This window comes from Salvelinus sp. IW2-2015, linkage group LG6.1, assembly GCF_002910315.2.
Source record: "Salvelinus sp. IW2-2015 linkage group LG6.1, ASM291031v2, whole genome shotgun sequence".
Lineage (NCBI taxonomy): Eukaryota > Metazoa > Chordata > Actinopteri > Salmoniformes > Salmonidae > Salvelinus > Salvelinus sp. IW2-2015.
In genome coordinates, this window is record NC_036845.1 from 4,469,126 (window position 1) to 4,493,964 (window position 24,839).

A 24,839-nucleotide genomic window follows, 5' to 3' on the forward strand; every position below is an offset into this window, starting at 1 on the left:
TAGTTTCAATGCTATTAATACAGTACGTATGTGTAATGTATTGCGTAATTATTCCATTGGTATTATCACCTACTCGTGATACTACAACAACCTGTGAGAGAAAAACGAGAGGGAGCGAGAGAGCATAACCACAACGACGAGAGATCGAGAAGAGGGGGAAGAGTCTAAAGTACTGAATCTGACAGCTGGTCTTCTTAACCAGTCAGTCTCTCTCAAACAAAACCCACAGCTGCAAAACCCAGACGAAACACAGCACACACGCCTAAAACAACTATCTAGAATAATTAACTCTCTGTAGGAGGTTATACCCCAACAGCAGGCCTGGAAATTCTCATTACGCTTCAACAAAGGCACAGATTTAATATCAGAACTCCTCATAAACAACACAGGACCCTCTTCCTCTGTGGTGGTCAGTAGTGATCTCTCATAAAACCACCAGACCTCTCTCTCGGGTCATGTTAGTGATCTGTCATAACAAAGAAACCCAACCCCAGAGACTCCTCTCTTGGTCATGTTAGTGATCTCTCATAAACAACCCAGCCTCTCCTTCTGGGTCATTTTAGTCGATCTTCCTAACAACCCACCTCTCCCTGTGGTATGTTAGTGGATCTCCTCATAACAACCCCACGACCTCTCTCTCTGCTGGTCATTAGTAGATCTCCATAAACAACACCAGACCTCTCTCTCTGTGGTCATTTAGTGATCTCTCATAAACAACCCGACCCCTTCTTCTCTGTGGTCGATATCTCGCTCATCAAAACAACACCAGACCTCTCTCTCTCGTCGTCATGTTAGTTCATCTCTCATAAACAACCCCCACATCCTCTCTCTGCTGCTGTCATCTGAATAGTTTACTCTCATAAACTAATCACCAACCTCTCTCTCTGTCGTCATGTTAATTGATCTCTCATAAACAAAACCCCCAGACCTCTCTCTCTGTGTCATGTTATGATCTCTCATAAAACAACCCCAACCTCTCTCTCGTTCATGTAGTGATCTGCTTCATAAACAACCCAGACCTCTCTCTCTGTGTCATGTTATATCTCTTCATAAACAACCCCAGACCTCTCTCTCTCTTGGGCAATGGTAGTGATCTCTCTCTCTCTGTTGGTCATGTTTACTACCTTCTCATAAACCAACCACCAACCCTCTCCTCTGTTAATGGTAGTGACCTCTCTCTCTCTCTTTTGTCATTCTTGTCAGACCTCTCTCTCTCCTTGTCATGTAGTTTACCTCATAAAAACAACCCAGACCTCTCTCTCTGTGTCAGTTAGTACTCTCAAAAACAACCCCAGACCTCTCTACTCTGTGGTCATAGTTAGTGGATCCTCATAAACAACCCCAGAACCTCTCTCTCTGTGGTCATGTTAGTGATCTCTCATAAACAACCCCAGACCTCTCTTCTCTGTAGTCCATGTATGAAAATCTCTCCATAAGAACAACACCAACCTCTCTCTGTTGTCATGGTAGTGATCTCTCTATAAACAACACCAGACCTCTCTCTCTGTTGTCATGTATATCTCTCATAAACAAACACCAGACCTCTCCTCTGTGTTCAAAATGTGTATCTCTTCATAAAACAACCCCAGACCTCCTCTCTCTGTGTCATGTCAGTGTACTCTCGATAAACCAACACCCCAACTCTCTCTCCTGTGTCATGTTAGATATCTCTCTCCTCCTCTGTGTCAGTGTTAGTATCTCTCTATAAACAACCCCAAACCCTCTCTTCCTTGTCATGTAGTTGATCTCCAAAACACCCCCAGCACCTCTTCTTCTCTGTGCTCATGTTATGCATCCTCTCTTCATAAAACAACCCCATACCTCTCTATCTGTAGTCATGTTAGTTGACCATCGCTTCTCTTGTCAGATAGTCTACTCCCTCGATATAAACAACCCCAGACCTCTCTCTCTGTGTCATGTTAGTGATCTCTTCAGAAACAACCCCAGACCTCTCTCTCTAGTGCGTCATGGTAGGGACCTCTCTCTCTCTTGTGTCATCTTTAGTGACTCTATTAAACAACCCCGAACCTCCTCCTGTGGTCATGTTATGATTCTACTTCATAAACAACCCCCAACCATCGCCGTTCATGTTATGACCTCTCTGCTCTCGTGTCCATGCTACTGACTCTCTCATAAACAACAACCAGACCTCTACTCTCTCTTGTTCATATTAGTACCGTCTCTCTCTGTGGTCATGGGTTAGTGACCTCTCTCTCCTGTGTTCTGGTTAGTGACCTCTCTCTCTTCTTGGTCATGTAGGGATCCTCATAAAACAAACCCCAACCTCTCTCTCCTTGGTCATTGTTATGCATCTCCATCAACACACAACCCCAAACCCTCTCGTCTCTGTGGTCATTAGGTATCCCTCATATAAACAACCCCAGACCTCCTTCTCTAGTTGGTCATGTCAGTTCCGATCTCTCATAAAACAACCCCAGACCCTCCTCTCCTCCTTGGTCACTGTTCACTCGATCTCTTCGCCTTAAAGCAATCGCCCAGACCTCTCTCTCTGTGGTCCCATTTAGTAAATCTCTCACATAAAACAAACACCAGCACCTCTCTCCTGTGTCATTGCTAGTTTGATGCTCTCATAAACAACCACCAACTCTCTCTCTGTGTCATGTTTTAGTGACCTCTCATTAAACCCAACCCCGACCCTCTCTCTCTGTGGTCATGTAGTGACCTCTCTCTTCCTCTGCTCGGTCATGTTCAGTGAATCTCCTCATAAACATACACTCAGTACCTCTCTCTTGCTGTCGGTCATGCTCATTGACCTCTACTCTCATAACAACCCACGACCTTCATCTCTCTGTGTCAAGTAAGTGACCTCTCTCTCCTCTCTCTCGTGTTCACAGTTATTACCTCTCTCAACCTGTGTCATGTTAGTGCATCGCTCATAGAACAACACCAGACCTCTCTCTCTGTGGTCATGCAGTGGATCTCTCAAAACAACACCCAACCTCTCTCTCTTGGTTCATGTTTAGTGACCTCTCATAAACACCACGACCCTCTTCTCTCTTGTGGTCATGCTAAGGTGACCTCTCTCTCTTGGTTCATGCTATTGACCTCCTCTCTCTGTGTCATGCTAGTGACCTCTCATAAACAACCCCCCAGACCTCTCTCTCTGTGGGTCATGTTTAGTGATCTCTCATAAAACAACCCCAGACCTCTCTCTCTGTGAGTCATGCTAGTACCTCTCATAAACAACCCCGACCTCTCTCTTATGTGGTCATGTTAGTACCTCTCTCTCTCTGTGGTTCAATGCCTAGGACCTCTCATAAAACAACCCCAGACCTTCCCTGGTCATGCTAGTACTCTCATAAAATCACACCCCCAGACCTCTTCTCTCATTTCATGTTAGTGACCTCTCTCTCTCTGTGTCCATCTAGGCTACTCTCATTTAAACAACCCCAACCTCTCTCTCTGTCGGTCATCTAGTGATCTCTCATTAAACCAACCCCCAGACCTCTCTCTCGTGGTTCATGTTAGGATCTCTCATAAACAACCCCAGACCCTCTCTCTCTGTGTCATCTTAGTGACCTCTCTCTCTCCTGTGGTCCATGTAGGACCTCTCAAACAACCCCAACCTCTCTCTCTGTGGTCATGTTAGTGATCTCTCATAAACAACCCCAGACCTCTCTCTCTGTGTCATGCTTAGTGACCTCTCTCTCTCTGTGGTCATGTAGTGACCTCTCAGAACAAACCCCAGACCGCTCTCTCCTGTGGTCAGAGCAGAGAGTGTACAGAACAGATGTTTCAAAAAGCTCTCGTAACAAACCATAGACAGACAGTCAGCTGATGATGTTTGACCTGAGGTTCAGGTGCCTTGCTGGTATATCGGCCATTCATCCTTTGTGTGTGATTCACCAGCTCAGAAGCCCACGGTCACGTCCTAAGCGACCAGAGAGAATGACTGTCCAGTACCGTGTTTCAAAGCCACCAGAGAAAGAGAACAGAGACACACAACAGAGAAGGAGAGAGATGAGACAGAGGATGCTTCCCTTCCATATTCAAAGAGCCTCTGTGGTTCTGCATGGCTGCTAAACCACAGGAGTCAGGTCCATCCAGTTCAGTCTACAGTGCATAGAAAGACCATTGTCCAAAAAACACATGGCCGGTCAGCCTAACAACATATCTTTCTCTCCCAGACACGCTCTCACAAATTATTCTTCTTTCACACACACACCACACACACACACACACCACAAACACACACACACAACACACACCACACACACACACACAACACACACACACACACACACACACACACACACACACACACACACACACACACACACATCACACACACACACCTTACAGGCTGTAAGGTTGAAATATGTCAGGTCTGAGACTGCGTCAGCCCTGGAACACATAAATCTCCTCTCACTGAAACATTTGCTTTCTCACAACCTAGAAAGAGAGGAGGGAGATTAAGAGAAGTGCAGGAGAGTAAACAGAAAGCCTAAAGTGGAAACAGTTATGAAAAGTTACATCCAATTTATACAAGTTAACTTCCTTGCACTACATTAGCCGAAATAGCTTGAATCTACTAAATCAACATTAACATAAAAAATACAGCATGCCTCTATATTTAGACATTCTATTTGTATTTATTTAACCTTAGTTTAACTAGTTAAGTCAGTTAAGAAACAAATTCTTATTTTCACATGACGGCCTAGAACAGTGGGTAACTGCCTTTCAGGCAGACCGACAGATTTTTACCATGCACTCGCGGCATTCCATCTCTTGCAACCTTTAGTTAACTGTCCAACGCTGTCTAACCACTACTACTTGCCGGCCCAGCTAAAATGCCTAACTGATAGTGTAGAGGGGTGTGGAGTGTCACTCACCCCACAGTCAGCTCGGTGAAGTCTGACGGGCCCACACACACACAACAAAGACCTTTTGAGTCTCAGCCAACCAGACAGTCAGTCAGGCAATGGAGCCTCAACCCGCCCCTTCCTGCCTGCTCCACCCAATTCACATGGCTCGACCAAATATACTCCACCTGAACCTGAACCATAGAATAGAGCAGAATAGAACCTCCCATCACACGGCTCTGACAGACATTACTCCACCTGAACCTGAACCAGTAAATAGAGCAGAATAGAACCTATCCACACGCTCTACTAATCATACTCCACCTGGAACCTACCATAGAATAGAGCAGAATAGAACCTATCACACGGCTCTGACAGATCATACTCCACCTGGAACCTGGAATCATATAGATATAGAGCAGAATAAACCTATTCACACGTCTGACAAACATACTCCACCTGGACCTGGAACCACTAGAATAGAGCAGAAAAATAGAACTATCACACGCTTCTGACAGGAACATACTCCACCTGGAACCTGAACCATTAGAATACAGCAAATAAGAACCTATCACACCGGCCTCTGACAGAAACATATCCACCTGGAACCTGGAACCCATAAATTATAGCAGAATAAAACCTATCACCACAGGCCTACAGAACATACTCCACCTGAACCTGAACCATAAAGACGAGCAGCAATATAACCTATCACACGCTCTGACAGAAACATACTCCACCTGAACCTCGAACCATAGAATAGAGCAGAATAGAACACTATCACACGCTCTACAGAACAATACCCACCGGAATCCTGAACCATAGAATACAGCAGAATAGAAACCTATCAAACACGCTCTGACAAACAACTCCACTTGGAACCTGAACCATAGAACTTAGAGCCCAGGAATCAGAACCTATCACACGCTCTGACAGAACAACTCCACCTGAACCTGGAACCATAGAATAGAGCAGATATAGAAACCTATCACACGGCTCTGACAGAACAACCTTCCACCTGAACCCTGAACCCATACGAATAGAGCAGAATATAACCTATCACACGGCTCTGACAGAACCAACTCCACCTGAACCTGACACCATAGAAAATAGAGCAGATGAATAGAACCTATCACGAGGCTCTGACAGACATACTCCACCTGAAACTGGAAACCAAGACAATTAGAGCAGAATAAAAACCTATCAGCACTAGCTCTGACAGAACAACTCCACCTGGAACCTGAACCATAGAATTAGAGCAAGAATAGAACCATCACACCCTCTACAGAACATATCCATCTGAACCAGAGAATGTAAAGCAAACAAATGTATCTTCTGCCTTACCAATTGACTAGACAGATCAGCAGAATCATACTGTACACTGACAGAATCCACGAGAGAAACATTCTCTGCCTAGCAGCAAAGACTACATGCTTACCAGTAACAATTATGTGTTAATGCTGCTTCAACATAAGAATCTAGTCAAGATTGTATATGATGGGGTATTACACACACCATGACAAACATGCAATCATAGACATCTGGAGCGGCACACACACCACACACACACACACACACACACACACACACACACACCACACCACACACACACACCACACACAACACCACACCACACACGATTAGATTCACCAGAGTCAAATCTTCTACATTCTAACCAGCCAACTCAGAAGACCACACACACACACCTCTCATTCTTCAGCTCAGGCATCAAGTTCAGATTCCACCAGATGCTCTTTCCTGTCAGTTGAAGAACCATCAGCTTTGGTTTTCCTAGAACCACAACAAAATCTAATCCATCAGAAACAAACCTTGTCCTTCACAAATGTATACACATCCTCAAAATAGAACAATACAGCCTGTCCTTCACATGATATACAAACATCCTCAGAAAAGAACCAATGACAAGCACTTTCCTCACAATTAAACCATCCTCAGAAAAGAACCAATGACACCTGTCCTTCACAAATGTATACACATCCTTCAGAATGAGGAACAATGACATCAGTCCTGCACAAATTATACACATCTTCAGAAAAGAGAACACACAAGCCTTGTCCTTCACAATGTATACACATCACCAGAAAAAGAACAACGACAGGCCCTTTCCTTCACAAGTATTAACACATCCTCAGAAAGAGAACCAATGACATCCTTGTCCTTCCACAATGTATACACAATCTTCAGAACGAGGAACAACGACAGCCGTGTCCTTCACAATGTATACAACATCCTCAAAAACGAGAACAAGATCAGCCTTGTCCTTCACAATGTATACACATCCCAGAAAAAGAGAACAATACAGCATTGTCCTTCACAATGCTAAACACATCCTCAAAAGAAGAACAATGACCAGCCTTGTCCTCACAAGTATACACCATCCTCAGGAAAGAAACAAGACAGCCTATATTTTTATTATATGTATTTAATTCATTAATACCTCGAGCCCACAGTGATCTGATTAAGTGCTTGATGTTTGATGCAGTTAAATGATTCTAAAATGCGTCTGGGAACCCTGACCTTTACTCTTTCTCACTCTTGTGAAATACATGAGGTTGGTAAGGCACCAACTATCGTGATTTCTCCTCGTGGAACATCAAACTGCCAGACCGAACTATGTCAATCCTGCAGAGTTGTTCTATGCTAAGAGTGCTCCCTCTTATTAGGTTAATAGCGGAGCTACATCTTACTAGAGGGGCTCTTATCTGGCCGTTTCCAGCTGCAGTCAGTCCATCTGCCTCTTTAGATGTATCCTTTCAGGTGTCATTACTGAGTCAATCTGGGTAGAAATGGAACAAAATGTCTATGAAATTGAAGGTGTATTTTCATGAAATCTCGTAGATGTCGTTTTGGAGGAAGAAACTTTTATATTGGACATTGGTATCTATTAAGGATGTCCATGAATGAATGTGATTTTGGCCTTTTCACATTTAAAAAAAATCGAATTTATACTCTGTAGAACGTATGGAAAGTGCCATTTTAAAAACCTTACCCTGCGTGGCCTTTACTTTTCAATAACATCAAAGTACATAATCTCATGGTAATTTTCTTCCTTTTTCACACAAAATGAATTGCAGCATTTCTTGCCACTGAACATAACAATTTCAAAGATCACACCTGTCAACGTAACACACAAGGCCATGCTACGTGCAATACTATAACAGTCAAGCTTCTATGGATGAAAAGTACTTGATGAAAGTACCACTTTGTTTTTGTCATGCGAAACAATGACTGAAATGTGTTGGGTTCTGGTTTTTAAAGAAATACACAAGCTGATTATTTAGATTGGTTTTGTAGCTCGTCTAATGTTGATCTAACCACATCTCTTTTAATGCATATCCAGTTTTGTACATCATGCACATTATAACAAGCATGTCAGTCATATGAGCTGTCCTGAAGCAAATGAAAACATGCACTAAACATTTTTGTTGTTTTAAGATTCAGAGCCCTGGTTGTATTGTGTTCAGTAGCTTCTGGCTGAAATGTACTACAGTAAATTCATTAATTAAATCCTTCACCTCAGGGAAGAGGCAATTCAAATGTGCAGGGGAATGATATCCCAACCACACCAGGAAGTAGAGGATTTTAAAGACTTACACTGAAAGACACATATGCAAAGCTACAATTATCCAAGGAAAAATACACCCTGCAGTCTCTCTCGCTTCACTCTCTGTGTCTGTCTGTTTCTCTTCGCCCCCCCATCTGCCCTCCGGACCGTCTATACACACACACAGTGTTATCTTAGTAAATGGCATCATGTTGGTGGCCAGCCCTTCCCTGTAGGTATAGGAGTATAGGTTCCCCACCCACTAGGCAATATGATGAAATTGCATGTCTTGGCAGATGAAAATCAAAGGTCTCCATAGATGAAAAACACTGTGTGTGGCTCTGATTCTCAATGAGCTTTACGGCATCTACCTTCAGGAGGGGGTGTAGAGAGCGAGTCTGTCAACGGGAGTGTAATAGCTTTGGCATTAGGAATTCTAAGTGGTTAGCATCATTGGAGGGGGAGGTGGCTTCGCAGGGCGAGGGCATGTTCTAAGTTGTACATGGGGTACTTTCAAGGGAAATAATGGAGAGGTGAGGTCACATTGATATCTACATCTGTTGTCATGGCATTACAGATGCATTTCAGTGAATTTGGTTTTACTGATATGACATATGTAGTGCAAATAGCATGTTGTTCCAGACAGGCGAGAAAGCCCCCATCTAGTCTACCAGCAGCAGCTCTATGATTGACTGAAAGCTGAGGRGAATTGTGTAGGAGGTGAGGAGAATACCAGTACTTGACACATAGACTGGTGCTTGAGACTGGAGTGGCACTCACTATCTGTCGTCTGCCACCACCACTAACATTACTCACTGTCACCACCTCCAATAACTGCTGCTGCATATATTGATCTTGGTTGGGCATTACAAGCCTCCATTCACTGTAGTGTAGGTGAAAGAAAATACAATTAGTGTGTTGATTCATATCAATATATCCTATATCTATCAATATCCTATATATCCCATCAATATCCTATACTTATATCCTATATATCCCATCAATATCCTATATCTATCAATATCCTATATATCCCATCAATATCCTTTATATTCTAGCAATATCATATATATCCTATATATCCCATCAATATCCTTTATATTCTAACTTTTTAGTTTTATGTGCTTCACATCCTTTTTATTTAATTAGAACTAATTTAAATGTCATTAGTTTTTATCACTGCTCCAGGCGTCAACCTTGTAGGCTCATTCTCTCTGCTGCAATGTGGAAACAATGTAGCAAAGAACATGTAAATATAGCTTATGGTATGGCCGGTACTTCAATGGTGAATTATATCTGTTTTTCTGGGTTGGAGAGAAGTTTGTTCTTGAGCAAATCAATCAATCAATACTGGCCCCTTAACATTCAGCTTAGTGCTCCCCAGATCCGTCCACTCCAACGTACAGCTGATGTGACATAGTGGAGAAGAGTATCTTTAGAGAGATTCCATTAGAACAGATGCATGTTTTATTGAGCTGCTTCCTTTAATGAGATGTCTGATCCACTTTGGACATGAGTTCATGTGAACTATTACACACAGAATTATTCATCATTTTGAAGTGCACGACCACCACTCCCCAGCGATGTGGAGCTTGATCCCTGCTTCATTTGTCATCTAATTGTGATCCCCTCACTGTGTGAGTTCCACACAACAGCAGCTTTTATCAGGAGACAAGAAAGGTTTACTCCTCCTGAGGCCTCCTCCCACTGAGTTAGGTCTTTGATGACACGACTCCCCCTCTGGCTTAGTGCAGTTGTGACCAGCGGGAGAGGGAGAGAGGCTTTGCTGAAACACTTAAAATGATGGGTCTATAGCTAAAGCAGGTTTTCTTGTTCTTTCTGTACAGAGAAACAGGAACCCAGAGGAACAAAAATAATCTAATTTCAACAGTTTATTGAATGTATCGTGTTGCAAAGAATGATTCACAATAACTGACAATAATTATGATCAACTATGCTGAATGCTTGAACATTTTTACTAAATGAAATGTTTTACTTTTGATTAATAAACCTTGCAAATGGAGAAGCATGGTGATAAGGAAAGGTGACAAAGACAGGTTCAGCGTGACGATCCAGAAAGAAGAAATTCCATCAATCGTCAATAACCCATCAAGTGCCTGGGAAAGTTATTTGACTAGACCCTACTGGACAGAAAATCCACATGTACACTGTGCTGGATGTACCAGCACAGTGTCCTCCCCCGAATAACCTGGCCACTAACCCTGTATGAGGTCACCTCATCAGCAACAAGCACTAGAGAGAATTGTGAACCGAGACCTACGCAGATGGCTTGGCGTGCCCCTGAGCTTCTCATGTGTGGGTCTGTACAGTAGAATAGCAAAGCTACAACATCTCATCACTGGTAGAATTCAAAGTGGTAAAGGCCAGGCTGGTGATGATCCTCAGGGACTCCAAAGACCTGAAGATACAAGGTGCCATTATTGAGTTCAGGACACAAAGAAAGTGGTGCTTCAGCCGTCAAAACAGGCTGAAGCATGGTAACGTTTTTATTTTTTTAACCCTTATTTTACCAGGTATGTTGACTGAGCACACATTCTCATTCACAGCAACGACCTGGGGAGAGGAGGGGGGATGAATGAGCCAATTGGAAGCTGGGGATGATTAGGTGGCCATGATGGTATGAGGGCCAGATTGGGAATATAGTCAGGACACCAGGGTTAACACCCCTACTCTTACAATAAGTGCCATGGGATCTTTAGTGACCTCAGTTAATCAGGACACTTGTTTAACGTCCCATCCGAAAGATGGCACCCTACACAGGGCAGGGGCAATGGTGCATTGGGATATTTTTTTTAGATAAGAGGAAAGAGTGCCTCGTACTGGCCCTCCAGCAGCATCTGGTCTTCCATCCAAAGAGCAGCCAGGACCAACCCTGCTGAGCTTCAGAGGCAAGCCAGCAGTGGGATGCAGGGTGGTATGCTGCTAGCAAAAAAATGGGGAACATCTGCCAATAAAGACAGGGCCTTGAAGCAACACAAACTACATGCTGGGCCAAAGCCAACACCCCTGAAATGAGGCACCTGGTGCAGCAGGAAGTCAGGCAAATGGAGGAACAGAGAAGGGCCAAAGCAGTGAGGTTGGGAGCCTGGAGTCTCTTGGGATGAGCTGTGGAGGATGGAACCTGCCAGAATCCAGTTCCCTTTAAGATCTGTCTATGATGTGCTCCCATCCCTCACTAACTTACACAGGTGGGGCCTCACTGAAAACCCAAACACCCCTCTCTGCAACAAACCTGGTACCATGGAGAATGTTTTAACATGGTGCACTGTTGTCCTCTCCCTTGGCAAATTCAGATGGAGGCATGACCAAGTTTTGAGGGAACTGGCCATGATCCTCGAGGAATCAACAAAGGAAAAGTGCAATCATTCTCTGTGCTATCGGTCATGAAAGAGTATCAGAACGGCACTGAAAACCCTGATCCACATGTGTTCTCCTGAAGGTCATATTTAACAAGCATGGTAGTCTATAACTAGTTTATATGACACCATTTTTTTGTGAATCTAATTAAATATTCAGCTCAGGGCGTACCTACCAGATCTATATCCCTGGTGCATTGTACAATTATATGGTACTGTTGTCCTGTGGTCCAATTCGCTGTAGCAGAGTGTGCGTGTGTGTGTGTTGTGTTCCCTGAGCTCTGGTTAATAAGAGCTAAACACTGGCCTGCAGGTCTGGAAGGATGACTCAATAGAACAGCACACCTGACCTGCCATTCACACAGCAGATCACACAGGGTTACACACATGCAATATAGCCATGTTGGCCAGATATAGTCAATAATCTGCTGGCATAATTTAACTGTAAAAGGGGACCAGAGCATTTACTAATTGTATCTTTCATATTGCCTACAGTAATTGTGTTTTTTTTAAATACGTGGCTGCTTTGATAAATGTCTCATTAACTTTGAGAAGTTGCTTAGGTAGGCTATTGATCATTTCAGACATAGGGATTTCTCTTTAGTCTTGACCCTCTGGGTGATCAATTAGAGGCATGGACATGATGTCTCAGGGATAAGAATGTGTACTATAATGATCAGCCCGAGGCCATCCAAAGTGAAAATTGCTATCTTACTGTAACTGCAATGTGAGTTCACCCAGTGTAAACATAATTTTTTCTAGATTGATCTTTTTCAAATTGTCATATTTTGTGCATCTTTTACATGCACTACAATGATAGCCCTACACCAATTTTAAAGTGATTGTTACATTTTCAGCTCAAAATATTCAGCTTAAAGTTCCGCCCCTTTTAAAAAAGAATCGCCTAAAATTACATACCCAAATTTAACTGCCTGTAGCTCAGGCCCCAAAGCAAGGATATGCATATTCTTAATACCATTTCAAATGAAACACTTTGAAGTTTGTGGAAATGTGAAAGGAATGTAGGAGAAGATAGCACATTAGATCAGGTAAAAGATAATACAAAGAAAAAAACAACAATAAAAAAAAATATATATGTTGTACCATCTTTGAAATGCAAGAGAAAGGCCATAATATATTATTCCAGCCCAGTTGCAATTTAAATTTTGTCCACTAAATTTATTTATCCGTTATTTTACCAGGTAAGTTGACTGAGAACACGTTCTCATTAGACTGCTCCAATAAACCATTGCATTTCTATTCAAAACGTTGTATCATGACTTGTATCACGACCCAAATGTGCCTAATTGGTTTATTAATAACTTTTCAAGTTCAAAACTATGCACACTCCTCAAACAATAGCATGGTATTATTTCACTAATAGCTACTGTAAATTGGACAGTGCAGTTAGATTAACACGAATTTAAGCTTTCTGCCAATATCAGATATGTCTATGTCCTGGGAATTGTTCTTGTTACGTGGACGGAACACCGATCCTGAATTAATATATTCAAAAGCCCTTGCTTGTATAGTGTCTTGTGCATCAATTCAGTTCATCTTCACAGCCTGCGGAATATTTAATCCTTAAATAAGACAATGGTGAACAAAGAGAGAATAATTAAATGTCTCTTCTTCATCCCTTTTCAAACATTCACTGATTAATTAAGTGTTTAACCTTAGATGAATAATAGCCTGGATTCTGCTGCTTTAATTTCACTCTGTTTTCGTGACAATAAAATAGAGTATGCTTGACCTTTGAACATAATGGATTATTGACAGTATTCCAAAACACAGATCCAGAACGTCTTAAAAGCCACTAGTGCCTTTGCATAAATATTTTCATTGATGGATAGTGATAAGATCACTCCACGTCGCAGTCCCTCTCTTCTAAAAGTGTAGGCTACATATCCTAGCTACCGCCCTCCATTTAACCGCCCTCCAACTCTTTATTGCTCTGCGCATCCTAGCCAAGCGCGCGAGTCCGAAAGCAATTCAAGATGATGTCAATGGAGAGGCACACCCTCGTTCCGAATCCAGAGACAGAGCGAGAGAGCGCGCAGTGTAAGCGCACAGCTGCGTGTGGTGAAGTTTAGTATACCTCAGAAATCCTCGCCTACTTCGCTAGATTAAAAAAAAAAGATTGGTGTGGGGGAATAAACCTGTCTCACTGCGCACGCACGGCACCAACATTGTCCAATGACTGAATCTTGCGCATCTACTGATGACCATTACTTGAAATTGTTTGGCACAATGCGGTGTTGTATTTAACGTTCGCCTTTTTTGTTGTTTTTAGTCTGCCTGTGCTCTTGGATCTTTTTGGAGATGTCTGAGTTTAACCACTCAAATCTATCAGGCGGAAACGCTCCGGACCCGGACTACAAGTGGACGTATGAATATTACGACGATGATGAGCCTGTTTCGTTCGAGGGACTCAAAGCGCACCGATGTAAGTACAGGATCTCAGTTTACAGTCAGTCCTGTGCTGCCCCTCCACCCCTTTCACCCATCTTCTCTGCGTTACGCATGCATGACTTTATTGTAGAAGTAAACTGGGATTAAATCGTGTGCATGTATTTATGCGTGAGAATTGCCATGGCTCATTGCATCACAATCATATTTGTGGCTAGAAGTTAAAGTTAAGTATAGCCGATAGTCTTCATAATGACAAATAGGTAGAGGGTATGTGTGTAGTTTATGAGAGCTATAGAGAGAGAGGAGGGGGAACCGCCTTAGAGTGTAAACCCTGCAGAGAAATATAAGCAAGTCAATGCTGAGTGTCTGAGTAAAGGGGTTCCTTGTTTAGGCCTGTATGTGTGTCAGCCTTTTAACATCAGACACACACAATCAATACATTTCTTTTTCCTCTAGGATAACATGCACCAATCAATGTCACCTCAGTCTAGACACTTGGATCATAATACATTTTCATAGTTCTCTCCTCTCCATCTCATTGTGCTTACAATACTGTTGTTTTTGTCATTCTATAGATATAATGACCTACTATACATTGGAACTAAAACATGTATTTGACCTGTCAATCAAGTCTTGTTGTGTTGCAGACTCCATCGTGATAGGCTTCTGGGTGGGCCTGGCTGTCTTTGTCATATTCATGTTCTTTGTCCTGACGCTTCTCACCAAGACAGGAGCTCCACATCCAGAGTGAGTCTCCTTATCAACCAGCCATCACATGTCAATCAAGTGAATTACTTAGCAATCCACCAACTTCCAGTGCCTCTTAACATGTCCACAATTATTTACCACGGTAGGTAAATGGCAGACAGTGTGACTGGTTCATGTTTCATGGTGCTTTTCAGGTCCATGGATAGCACCATGCTTATTAGTGGTGGTTCAGCAGCACAGACAGTTTCTTAGCATGCCCAATTATTTATCACACCAGGTAAATAACATTGGCAGTGTGGCTGTTCATATTCCAAGTTTTGTGGTACTTTCTTTCCAGCACCATGGACAGCACCAGTCGTGTTAGTGGCAGAGCCTTACACAGGCTGTGGTTAGTTCTGCTTCAGCACCACAGAGAGCGCCTGGTTCAGAGTGTCTCTTGGTTGTCCTCTCTGTAAATGAGACAAGTCTCCCTCCCAGTCTCAGTGCACTCTGATGTTTGATGCCATCTTAGTAAAGGATTCTAATTATTAGCATCCCTCTTCCCTTGTATCCGTGGTTGTAGCATATGTCTCATTTGCACACTGTGCTCTCTCTCTCGCTCTCCCTCAGCTCCCTCTTTTTTCTTACTATTAGCTCTGCTTCGATCCTTCTTTCTCTCCTTTTCAGTCAGAGATCTCTCCCTTGGTGGTCCCTCTCTTCTGCCTCCCTCCGTGCCCTGTCTCTCTCCCACTCCCCTCATCTCTCTCTCTAGCCTTGTGCAAACAAACTGCGGTAATCTGTATGCGATCCGGCGGAAGTCCATTCATTTCAATGGTAGGCAAGCCGCACCACTGCAGCTCATCTGTCGAACTAGGCTGCGGTCGGTGTGTGCAGTGTGCCACATACTTTGGATCCAACTTGTGCATTGCTTTGCCGTGTGATCTCAGGAATGGAAGCAGATTAACCACAGAAGACAGTGCAAATCTGTAGCTTTCAACTATGTGTTTATGGGATAGCATCAAGACATTTTTTGACAGGTCAATACATTTACTTGAAAAAGTACAAGATCGAAGTTTATGATGTTTATAATTTTCTGCAATTATGTGGTAACGCTTCACTTAACACCCAGTGTTGTTACACGGTCATAACCATGTCATAATGTCAAAAGAGCCGACATAACTTCTCATAACCTGTCATAATATGGTCATAGCACTGTCATGACACATATATTTACACCTGTTGTGACATATATTGTGTTTTTTTATGGCTGGTTATGACACCTACAGTTGAAGTCGGAAGTTTACATACACCTTAGCCAAATACATTTAAACTCAGTTTTTCACAATTCCTGACATTTAATCCTAGTAAAAAGTCACTGTCTTAGGTTAGTTAGGATCACCACTTTATTTTAAGAATTTGTAATGTCAGAATAATAGTAGAGAGAATGATTTATTTCAGCTTTTATTTCTTTCATCACGTTCCCAGTGGGTCAGAAGTTTACATACACTCAATTAGTATTTAGTAGCATTGCCTTTAAATTGTTTAACTTGGGTCAAATGTTTCGGGTAGCATTCCACAAGCTTCCCACAATAAGGTGGGTGAATTTTGGCCCATTCCTCCTGACAGAGCTGGTGTAACTGAGTCAGTTGTACGCCTCCTTGCTTCGCCACACGCTTTTTCAGTTCTGCCCACAAATTTTCTATAGGATTGAGGTCAGCGGCTTTGTGATGGCCACTCCAATACCTTGACTTTGTTGTCCTTAAGCCATTTTTCCACAACTTTGGAAGTTATGCTTGGGCGTCATTGTCCATTGGAAGATTGCGATCAAGCTTTAACTTCCTGACTGATGTCCTTGATGGTTGCTTTCAAATACAATGTCCACATACTTTGTTCTTCTTCATCATGCATCTATTTTGTGGAAGTGCACCAGTCCCTTCCTGCATGGCAAAGCAACGCCCACAACATGATTGCTTGCCACCCCTGTGCTTCCACGTTGGGATGGTGTTTCTTCGGCCTTGCAAAGCCCTCCCGCCATTTTTCCTCCAAAATAACGATTGCATCATTATGGCCAAACAGTTCTGTTTTTTTTATTACACGCAGAGGACAATTGTCCTCCAAAAAGTGACGAATCTTTGTCCCACATGTGCAGTTGACAAATCCGTAGTCTTGGCTTTTTTGTATGGGCAGTTTTGGAGCAGTGAGCTTCTTCCATGGCTAGCGCCCTTCGTGTTTGTCGGGTATAAGTCATAGGACCTTACTGTACTGTAGGATATAATAACTTTTGTACCCGTTTCCTCAGGGGCGAGTCTTCACAAGGTCCTTTTGCTGTGTTCTGTGGGATGATTTACTACTTTTCACGTTCAAGTACTTTCATCTCTAGGAGACAAGAAACGCATCTCCTCCTGAGCGCGATATGACAAGCTGCGTGGCCCATTGTGTTGTATACCCTGCCATACTGATTGTTTTTACAGAATGACGTTGGTAACCTTCAGGCTTTAGACCATTGCGTCCCAAGATGAAACGACAGACTTGTTGGAGAAGTCTCACAATTTTTTTTCGCGTCTTGGGCGTGTTTCTTGTTGATTTCTCCATTGAGGTCAAGCCAAGAAGGGCCAACTGAATTTGAAGTAGGGCCTCGAAATTGCATCCACAGGTACCTCCATTGGCTCTAATTGAATGTCATTCAGCACTATCAGAATATCTAAAGCCAATTGACATAATTTTCTTGGAATTTCCAAGCTGAGTTTAAGGGCACAGTCAACTTAGTGTATGTAAACTTCTGACCCACTGGAATTGTGATACAGTGAATTATAAGTGAAATAATCTGTCTGTAAACAATTGGAAAAATGACTTGTGTCATGCACAAGTAGATGTCCTAACCGACTTGCCAAAACTATAGTTTAGCAAGAAATGTGTGGAGTGGTTGAAAAATGAGTTTTAATGACTCCAACCTAAGTGTATGTAAACTTCCAACTTCAACTGTACATAAGAGTGTGAAAACCTACATTTATTCAAATTAGTTTTTTTCCATGCCAAAAAGTTTCCTTTCATTTGAAAGTTTTTCTTAAATCCTTTGTTTTTGTTGAAATTAATTCTTTACAGTCATATTTTTTTCATCATTTTAAATAACTTGTAGCAAATAAATGTCATGACAAAGTCAAGAAGCATTATGATCATAATCATATAAGCCAGATAAGACTATCACGTACATGCCCTTATATCAGTCATCAGTCAAAAAGAGGGGGTCTGGTCTTGCTCCTGAAATCTACTCTTGACTTCATCCTCGTCATCAACAGAGCATTGGGGTAGGTGCATGTCTGACATCAATGTGTGTGCAATTACAATGATACTTTAACAACATAAATAAAGAAATATATATATACGGTACCAGTCAACAGTTTGGACACACCTACACATTCAAGAGTTTCTCTTTATTTTTTATTTTTTTTCTACATTGTAGAATAATAGTGAAGACATCAAAACTATGAAATAACACATGGAATCATGTAGTAACCAAAAAAGTGTTAAACAAATCCACATATATTTTATATTTGAGATTCTTCAAAGTAGCCACCCTATGCCTTGATGACAGCTTTGCACACTCTTGGCATGAGTAATCCCTTGAATGAGTACATCTGACCAAACGTTTGACTGGTACTGTACTGTATACATATCATTGACACTGTTGACTTGTAGGTTATGGTGTAATGGAATGTTTTGCTTTGTGTGGTAGGTTTTGTGGGTTTTGACACTCTTATGTAGGTGTCATAACCAGCCATAAAATAACACAATATACATCACAACAGGTCTATATATATGTGTCATGACAGTGTTATGATCATATTATAATAGGTTCTGACAAGTTATGTCAGCTGCTATTACATATTATGACATGGTTATGACCGTGTCATAACCTGTAATGACGCTGGGTGTCAAGTAAAGTGTTACCAATTATGTTTTATGTATCATATATTGCTATTGGTGATTTTGTTTATAATAAAGTTGTGGGGGTGTAGCCTGTTGTTACACACACCTGGCATGTGGCTGGAAGATCATTCATAAAACTTCCATGTTGTGTGATTCTGATTGTGGTGATGCCATGCATAGATTGCAACAATTGCATAGAAATTATCGTACGGCAATGTGATGATGCAGTCTGTTTGCATGCGGTGTCTGAGTTCAATTTCTCTTGGAGCTTCATCCCCTCTCTCTCTACCACTCTCCCTTTTCTCAACTCTCTCTAAGCTGACTCTTTCTTTAAGCTCAGTTTTACATTTACAATTTAACATTTAAGTCATTTAGCAGAACGCTCTTATCCAGAGCGACTTACAAATTGGTGCATTCACCTTATGATATCCAGTGGAACAACCACTTTACAATAGTGCATTAACTCTTTTAAGGGGGGGGGGGGGGGGGTTAGAAGGATTACTTTATCCTATCCTAGGTATTCCTTAAAGAGGTGGGGTTTCAGGTGTCTCCGGAAGGTGGTGATTGACTCCGCTGACCTGGCGTCGTGAGGGAGTTTGGTTCCACCATTGGGGTGCCAGGGCAGCGAACAGTTTTGACTGGGCTGAGCGGGAACTGTATTTCCTCAGAGGTAGGGAGGCGAGCAGGCCAGAGGTGGATGAACGCAGTGCCCTTGTTTGGGTGTAGGGCCTGATCAGAGCCTGAAGGTACGGAGGTGCCGTTCCCCTCACAGCTCCGTAGGCAAGCACCATGGTCTTGTAGGCGGATGCGAGCTTCAACTGGAAGCCAGTGGAGAGAGCGGAGGAGCGGGGTGACGTGAGAGAACTTGGGAAGGTTGAACACCAGACGGGCTGCGGCGTTCTGGATGAGTTGTAGGGGTTTAATAGCACAGGCAGGGAGCCCAAGCCAACAGCGAGTTGCAGTAATCCAGACGGGAGATGACAAGTGCCTGGATTAGGACCTGCGCCGCTTCCTGTGTGAGGCAGGGTCGTACTCTGCGAATGTTGTAGAGCATGAACCTACAGGAACGGGTCACCGCCTTGATGTGAGTTGAGAACGACAGGGTGTTGTCCAGGATCACGCCAAGGTTCTTAGCACTCTGGGAGGAGGACACAAATGGAGTTGTCAACCGTGATGGCGAGATCATGGACCGGGCAGTCCTTCCCCGGAGGAAGAGCAGCTCCGTCTTGCCGAGGTTCAGCTTGAGGTGGTGATCCGTCATCCCACACTGATATGTCTGCCAGACATGCAGAGATGCGATTCGCCACCTGGTTATCAGAGGGGGGAAAGGAGAAGATTAATTGTGTGTCGTCTGCATAGCAATGATAGGAGAGACCAATGTGAGGATTTGACAGAGCCAAGTGAACTTGGTGTATAGCGAGAATAGGAGAGGGCTAGAACAGAGCCCTGGGGGACACCAAGTGGTGAGAGCACGTGGTGCGGAGACTTCTCGCCACGCCACCTGGTAGGAGCGACCTGTCAGGTAGGACGCAATCCAAGCGGAGCCGCGCCGGAGATGCCCAGCTCGGAGAGGGTGGAGAGGAGGATCTGATGGTTCACAGTATCAAAGGCAGCCGATAGGTCTAGAAGGATGAGAGCAGAGGAGAGAAGAGTTAGCTTTAGCAGTGCGACGGCCTCCGTGACACAGAGAAGAGCAGTCTCAGTTGAATGACTAGTCTTGAAACCTGACTGATTTGGATCAAGAAGGTCATTCTGAGAGAGATAGCAGGAGAGCTGGCCAAGGACGGCACGTTCAAGAGTTTTGGAGAGAAAAGAAAGGGATACTGGTCTGTAGTTGTTGACATCGGAAGGGATCGAAGTGTAGGTTTTTTCAGAAGGGGTGCAACTCTCGCTCTCTTGAAGACGGAAGGGACGTAGCCAGCGGTCAAGGATGAGTTGATGAGCGAGGTGAGGTAGGGGAGAAGGTCTCCGGAAATGGTCTGGAGAAGAGAGGAGGGGATAGGGTCAAGCGGGCAGGTTTGTTGGGCGGCCGGCCGCCACAAGACGCGAGATTTCATCTGGAGAGAGGGGGGAGAAAGAGGTCAAAGCACAGGGTAGGGGCAGTGTGAGCAGAACCAGCGGTGTCGTTTGACTTAGCAAACGAGGATCGGATGTCGTCGACCTTCTTTCAAATGGTTGACGAAGTCATCTGCAGAGAGGGAGGAGGGGAGGAGGATTCAGGAGGGAGGAGAAGGTGGCAAAGAGCTTCCTAGGGTTAGAGGCAGATGCTTGGAATTTAGAGTGGTAGAAAGTGGCTTTAGCAGCAGAGACAGAAGAGGAGAATGTAGAGAGGAGGGAGTGAAAGGATGCCAGGTTCCGCAGGGAGGCGAGTTTTCCTCCATTTCCGCTCGGTGCCCGGAGCCCTGTTCTGTTTTCCCTGTGAACGTTTTATGCTGCTCTATGCTGCTCTCTGAACCACCCTTATCCCTGTGTGTGTGGCAGCTGCCACGGCTCTTTCATTAGCTGCCAGAGAGCTGAGCCCGTGAGTCTGTATGTATCTGTTCCTCTGGAGTGGATCTCTGCAAGCTCAGCTGAGGCTCAGCTCTGGGATCCCTTGCAGACAAACCTCACTGCCTTCCAGACAGACCTCACTGGCTTGCTGATGAAAACAAACAGCCTGCAGGGATCGTTGACTGATCTGCATGCTGCTCTACCTTGATACGTCCCAGGCTCTATCTATTGCAGGACCACAGCACAGGAAGCAGGATGGAAATCTGTCTCTGTGTGTGTGTGACTATAACAACAACAAATGAAAGACTAAATGATAACCATCAGTCTCCCTCAAAGTCATTTTCAATTGTAGCCCAGTGTGTGCGTGTGTGTGTGCGTGCGTGCGTGCGCGTGTGTGTGTGTGCGTGCGTGCGTGCGTGCGTGCGTGCGCGCGCATGCTTGCATGGGTGTGCTGAGAACACATCAGGCTTCTCTTCTTTATGGCTACATTTAGACAGGCATCCCAATTCTGATTTTCACTAATTGGTCATTTTATCATTTAGATCAGCTCTGAATAAGATCTGATGTGAAAAGATCTGATAGGATTGGTCAAAAGGCCAATAACAGGCAAAAAATAATTAATTGGACAGCCTGTCTAAACACAGCCTATTAGGCCCTAAGTGAATGTGAGAGCTGATGAGTGCTGGCTGCTGAGTAGAGGAGCAAATTGTCTTGCTGTGTTCAGTAATGGAGGTCAGGGGGCCTCAAGGGGCCCCAACAGGGCTAAGCCTGTTAACCTCCCAGGTCTGCTGATCACAGCGCTCCACTGCTCTAGTCCAACGCCATGACATCCATTTACTCAGCTTTCTCTCTTCCTCTCGCTCTCTGCCTGCTTTAATGCAGCTATATACTGAGCTGAGCTAAAGCCATAAAACAAAGACACCTGCTAAGAGGATAGAAATATGGTGTTGAGCCAATATACACGAGTGCCAATATACACAGAATTAGCTCACGGACACGCAACACACAGCTCTTTCTAAACATGCATTGATTATTCAATCCAAAGACTTGTTTGTTTGAGCATGAATGAAGAGTCATACTCCCCAAAAGGGAATACATGATACCCTCTCTTACCTACCATCCATGTCTCTTTCTTCCCTCTCCCTGTCCTCCCTGATTCTGATTAAGGCAGTTTATGTTTTTCACTTTTAATTGTGAGGTAGTCACACCTATTTCTCTTCTAATACACTCCTGGTCCTCAACTGTCCCCCATCTAGAGGAGCTGAGCCCTGTAAGAAGCGTGTTCGTCTGACCAGCTGTGTGGAGGACCTCCGCCCCCCTGCAGACCCTGACAACCGGCCCTGCCTCCAACTGGACTCCTCTCTCAGCCGCTCCCTCTTCCACTGCTACATCAATGAGGAACAGGCCCAGGRGGGGTCCAGGCCTAGAGCTGGGGCACGAGTTGTGGGAGCACCCAGAGGAGGGCTTGTCCAGGGGCCGGGGCGAGGCAGGTCAGGCAGCCCAGAGGAGGGGGTGGTGGTGGGGATGGAAGTAGGTGTCAGCCGTGCCCTGCAAGGGGCTGCCATGTTGGGGGGGAACCGGACTGACCACAGAGAGGCAATGTCCCTGTCCCACTTCAACATCCCTAACGTTGTGAACTCCGAGCACTGCTCCGCCCTGGGGGCGGACGATCTGCTGCTGGGGGAGCCGCCAATCATCATGGAGGGGGTGTGTCATTGGCCCCACAGTGCACATCACATGATGGACTAAGGTCCTCTCTACTTCCTGGGGTGCCGCCAATCATCCTGGAGGGGTAGTGTCGTTCCCATGGGGTCCTTCACACGATTGACTGGGGGAACCATCAATCATCCTAGAGGGGCGGTGTCATCGGCCACTTAGTGCCCTTCAGAAGACGGACTGTCCTGCCCATCACACAATAGACTAGGGTCCTGCTTACTTCCCACACCCACCTCCGTTAAGACATTATAGATAATTATGAGGACATCACAGGACTCCTCAGCCTTATATAGAGAGAGTTGTGTCAAGGTCCTAATCTAACATTCTGTGTTGTGCCAGTCATGTACAGTGCAAGCTCTCCTAATTAGGCTGTGGTTCCAGATTCTCACACCACCTTCATTGTGAGGACATTCTAGATTATTATGGATCCTCCTACAGTAACTGTACCTCCTGACATTTTCATTCTGTTCAGATTTGGTTCAGGCTAAAATACTGTACAGTCAAAATATATAAACGTTAATTAACAATAGATTTAAATATACATATGTGACATGAGCTACTTTTCTAATCTTTATGTCAACAAGGTTGCCTACGCAGAGCCAGAACTTGTGACGTCACATCTCAACGCTAAACTGGAAGTCCAGCTTCATCAAGTTGATTCGAATGTTTTTATTTATTTAACTAGGCAAGTCAGTTAAGAACAAATTCTAATTTACAATGACGACCTACCACAGCCAAATCCTCCCCTAACCCGGACGATGCTGGGCCAATTGTGCGCCACCCTATGGGACCCCCGATAACGGCCTGTTGTGATACATCCCAGAATCGAACCTGGGTCTGTAGTGATGCTGCGCCACTCGGTCCCCCCGTATAGTGGTGTAGGCCTTGCAGGAATCAGTTAAGGGGATGGAGACAACAGAAGGGACAAGGAGAATTTGATACAATAACCAAAATGTACCAGAAAGGCAAGACTCTTCTTTTGGGTTTTCAATTCAACAGCCGTCTGAATGTTGTCCTTGTTCAGTACTAATTGTAGCACACCTGTTAATCACGAGAACTGTTATATACCTTACTTTTTTTACACCATGTGTTGCTCCTGTCAATGCTTTACCTACATGTCATATCAAGGTCTCGTCTGCCAAGTCTATAGAAGGTTGTGACTAATAAAACCATTTAAACGCCAGCTGATTGTGTTCATTATATAACCATTTCAAAGTACCTTGGAACCACGAAATAGAGTAAAGTTCTCTAATTCTGAAGATAACAAGTGATGAATTGTTTCACTATTATCGTTTTTACAGGATTTTAAGACGTCCTCCAGCAATTTGTTTTTAATTTTCCCTTTTGAAAAGTGATATCCCAAGTATAAATACAGTAAAGTACACACTAAAATACATTGAGCAAAATACTGTTTTTTAGACAGTAGTATTGCATTCAAGGAGTTGGTTTGATGTGATGTCATCAGCCTCCCCTTGCTTGAGAAAAAATTGAGTAGCAATAGAGAACAAAAGAGGAAAGGCCAAACCCCCCATTGTGCTATATAATGACTCACCTGGACCACCTATTGAGAGATGCCTTTTGTTAAGTAAATGAGTTGAAAAGGAGACTTGAGTAGAACTTTAAAATCCCTGCTGTGTTTGATGCAGTTTCGTTTACAATCGGGAAGAATAAACCTAATATTATTATTGGGACACCTGGGCTGGGTTAACCGGAGACACCTGGGCTGGGTTAACCGGAGACACCTGGGCTGGGTTAACCGGAGACACCTGGGCTGGGTTTACCGGAGACACCTGGGCTGGGTTAACCGGAGACACCTGGGCTGGGTTTACCGGAGACACCTGG

General features: G+C 43.9%; 1 protein-coding gene and 1 long non-coding RNA gene across 10 annotated transcripts; one reads left to right on the forward strand and one right to left on the reverse strand.

Annotated features, from left to right (window-relative positions):
* Positions 1-506: 506 nt before the first annotated feature.
* Positions 507-3,687, reverse strand: LOC139027823 (uncharacterized). 9 transcript variants are annotated; one of them, XR_011479976.1, is made up of 4 exons: positions 3,588-3,687; positions 1,349-1,396; positions 679-725; positions 507-543 (listed from the first exon to the last, which is right to left on the reverse strand). It is a non-coding gene; the product is annotated as an uncharacterized lncRNA (long non-coding RNA). The 9 variants fall into 9 exon arrangements; XR_011479972.1 differs by lacking the exon at positions 679-725; XR_011479971.1 differs by lacking the exons at positions 507-543; positions 679-725 and adding an exon at positions 628-678.
* Positions 3,688-9,487: 5,800 nt separating this feature from the next.
* LOC111964919 (melanocortin-2 receptor accessory protein 2A) lies at positions 9,488-24,180 on the forward strand. The gene is made up of 3 exons (XM_023988791.2): positions 9,488-14,211; positions 14,825-14,924; positions 22,538-24,180. Exons 1-3 carry the CDS (start codon positions 14,088-14,090, stop codon positions 23,028-23,030), a joined length of 717 nt encoding a protein of 238 aa, XP_023844559.1. The 5' UTR covers positions 9,488-14,087; the 3' UTR covers positions 23,031-24,180.
* Positions 24,181-24,839: the final 659 nt, after the last annotated feature.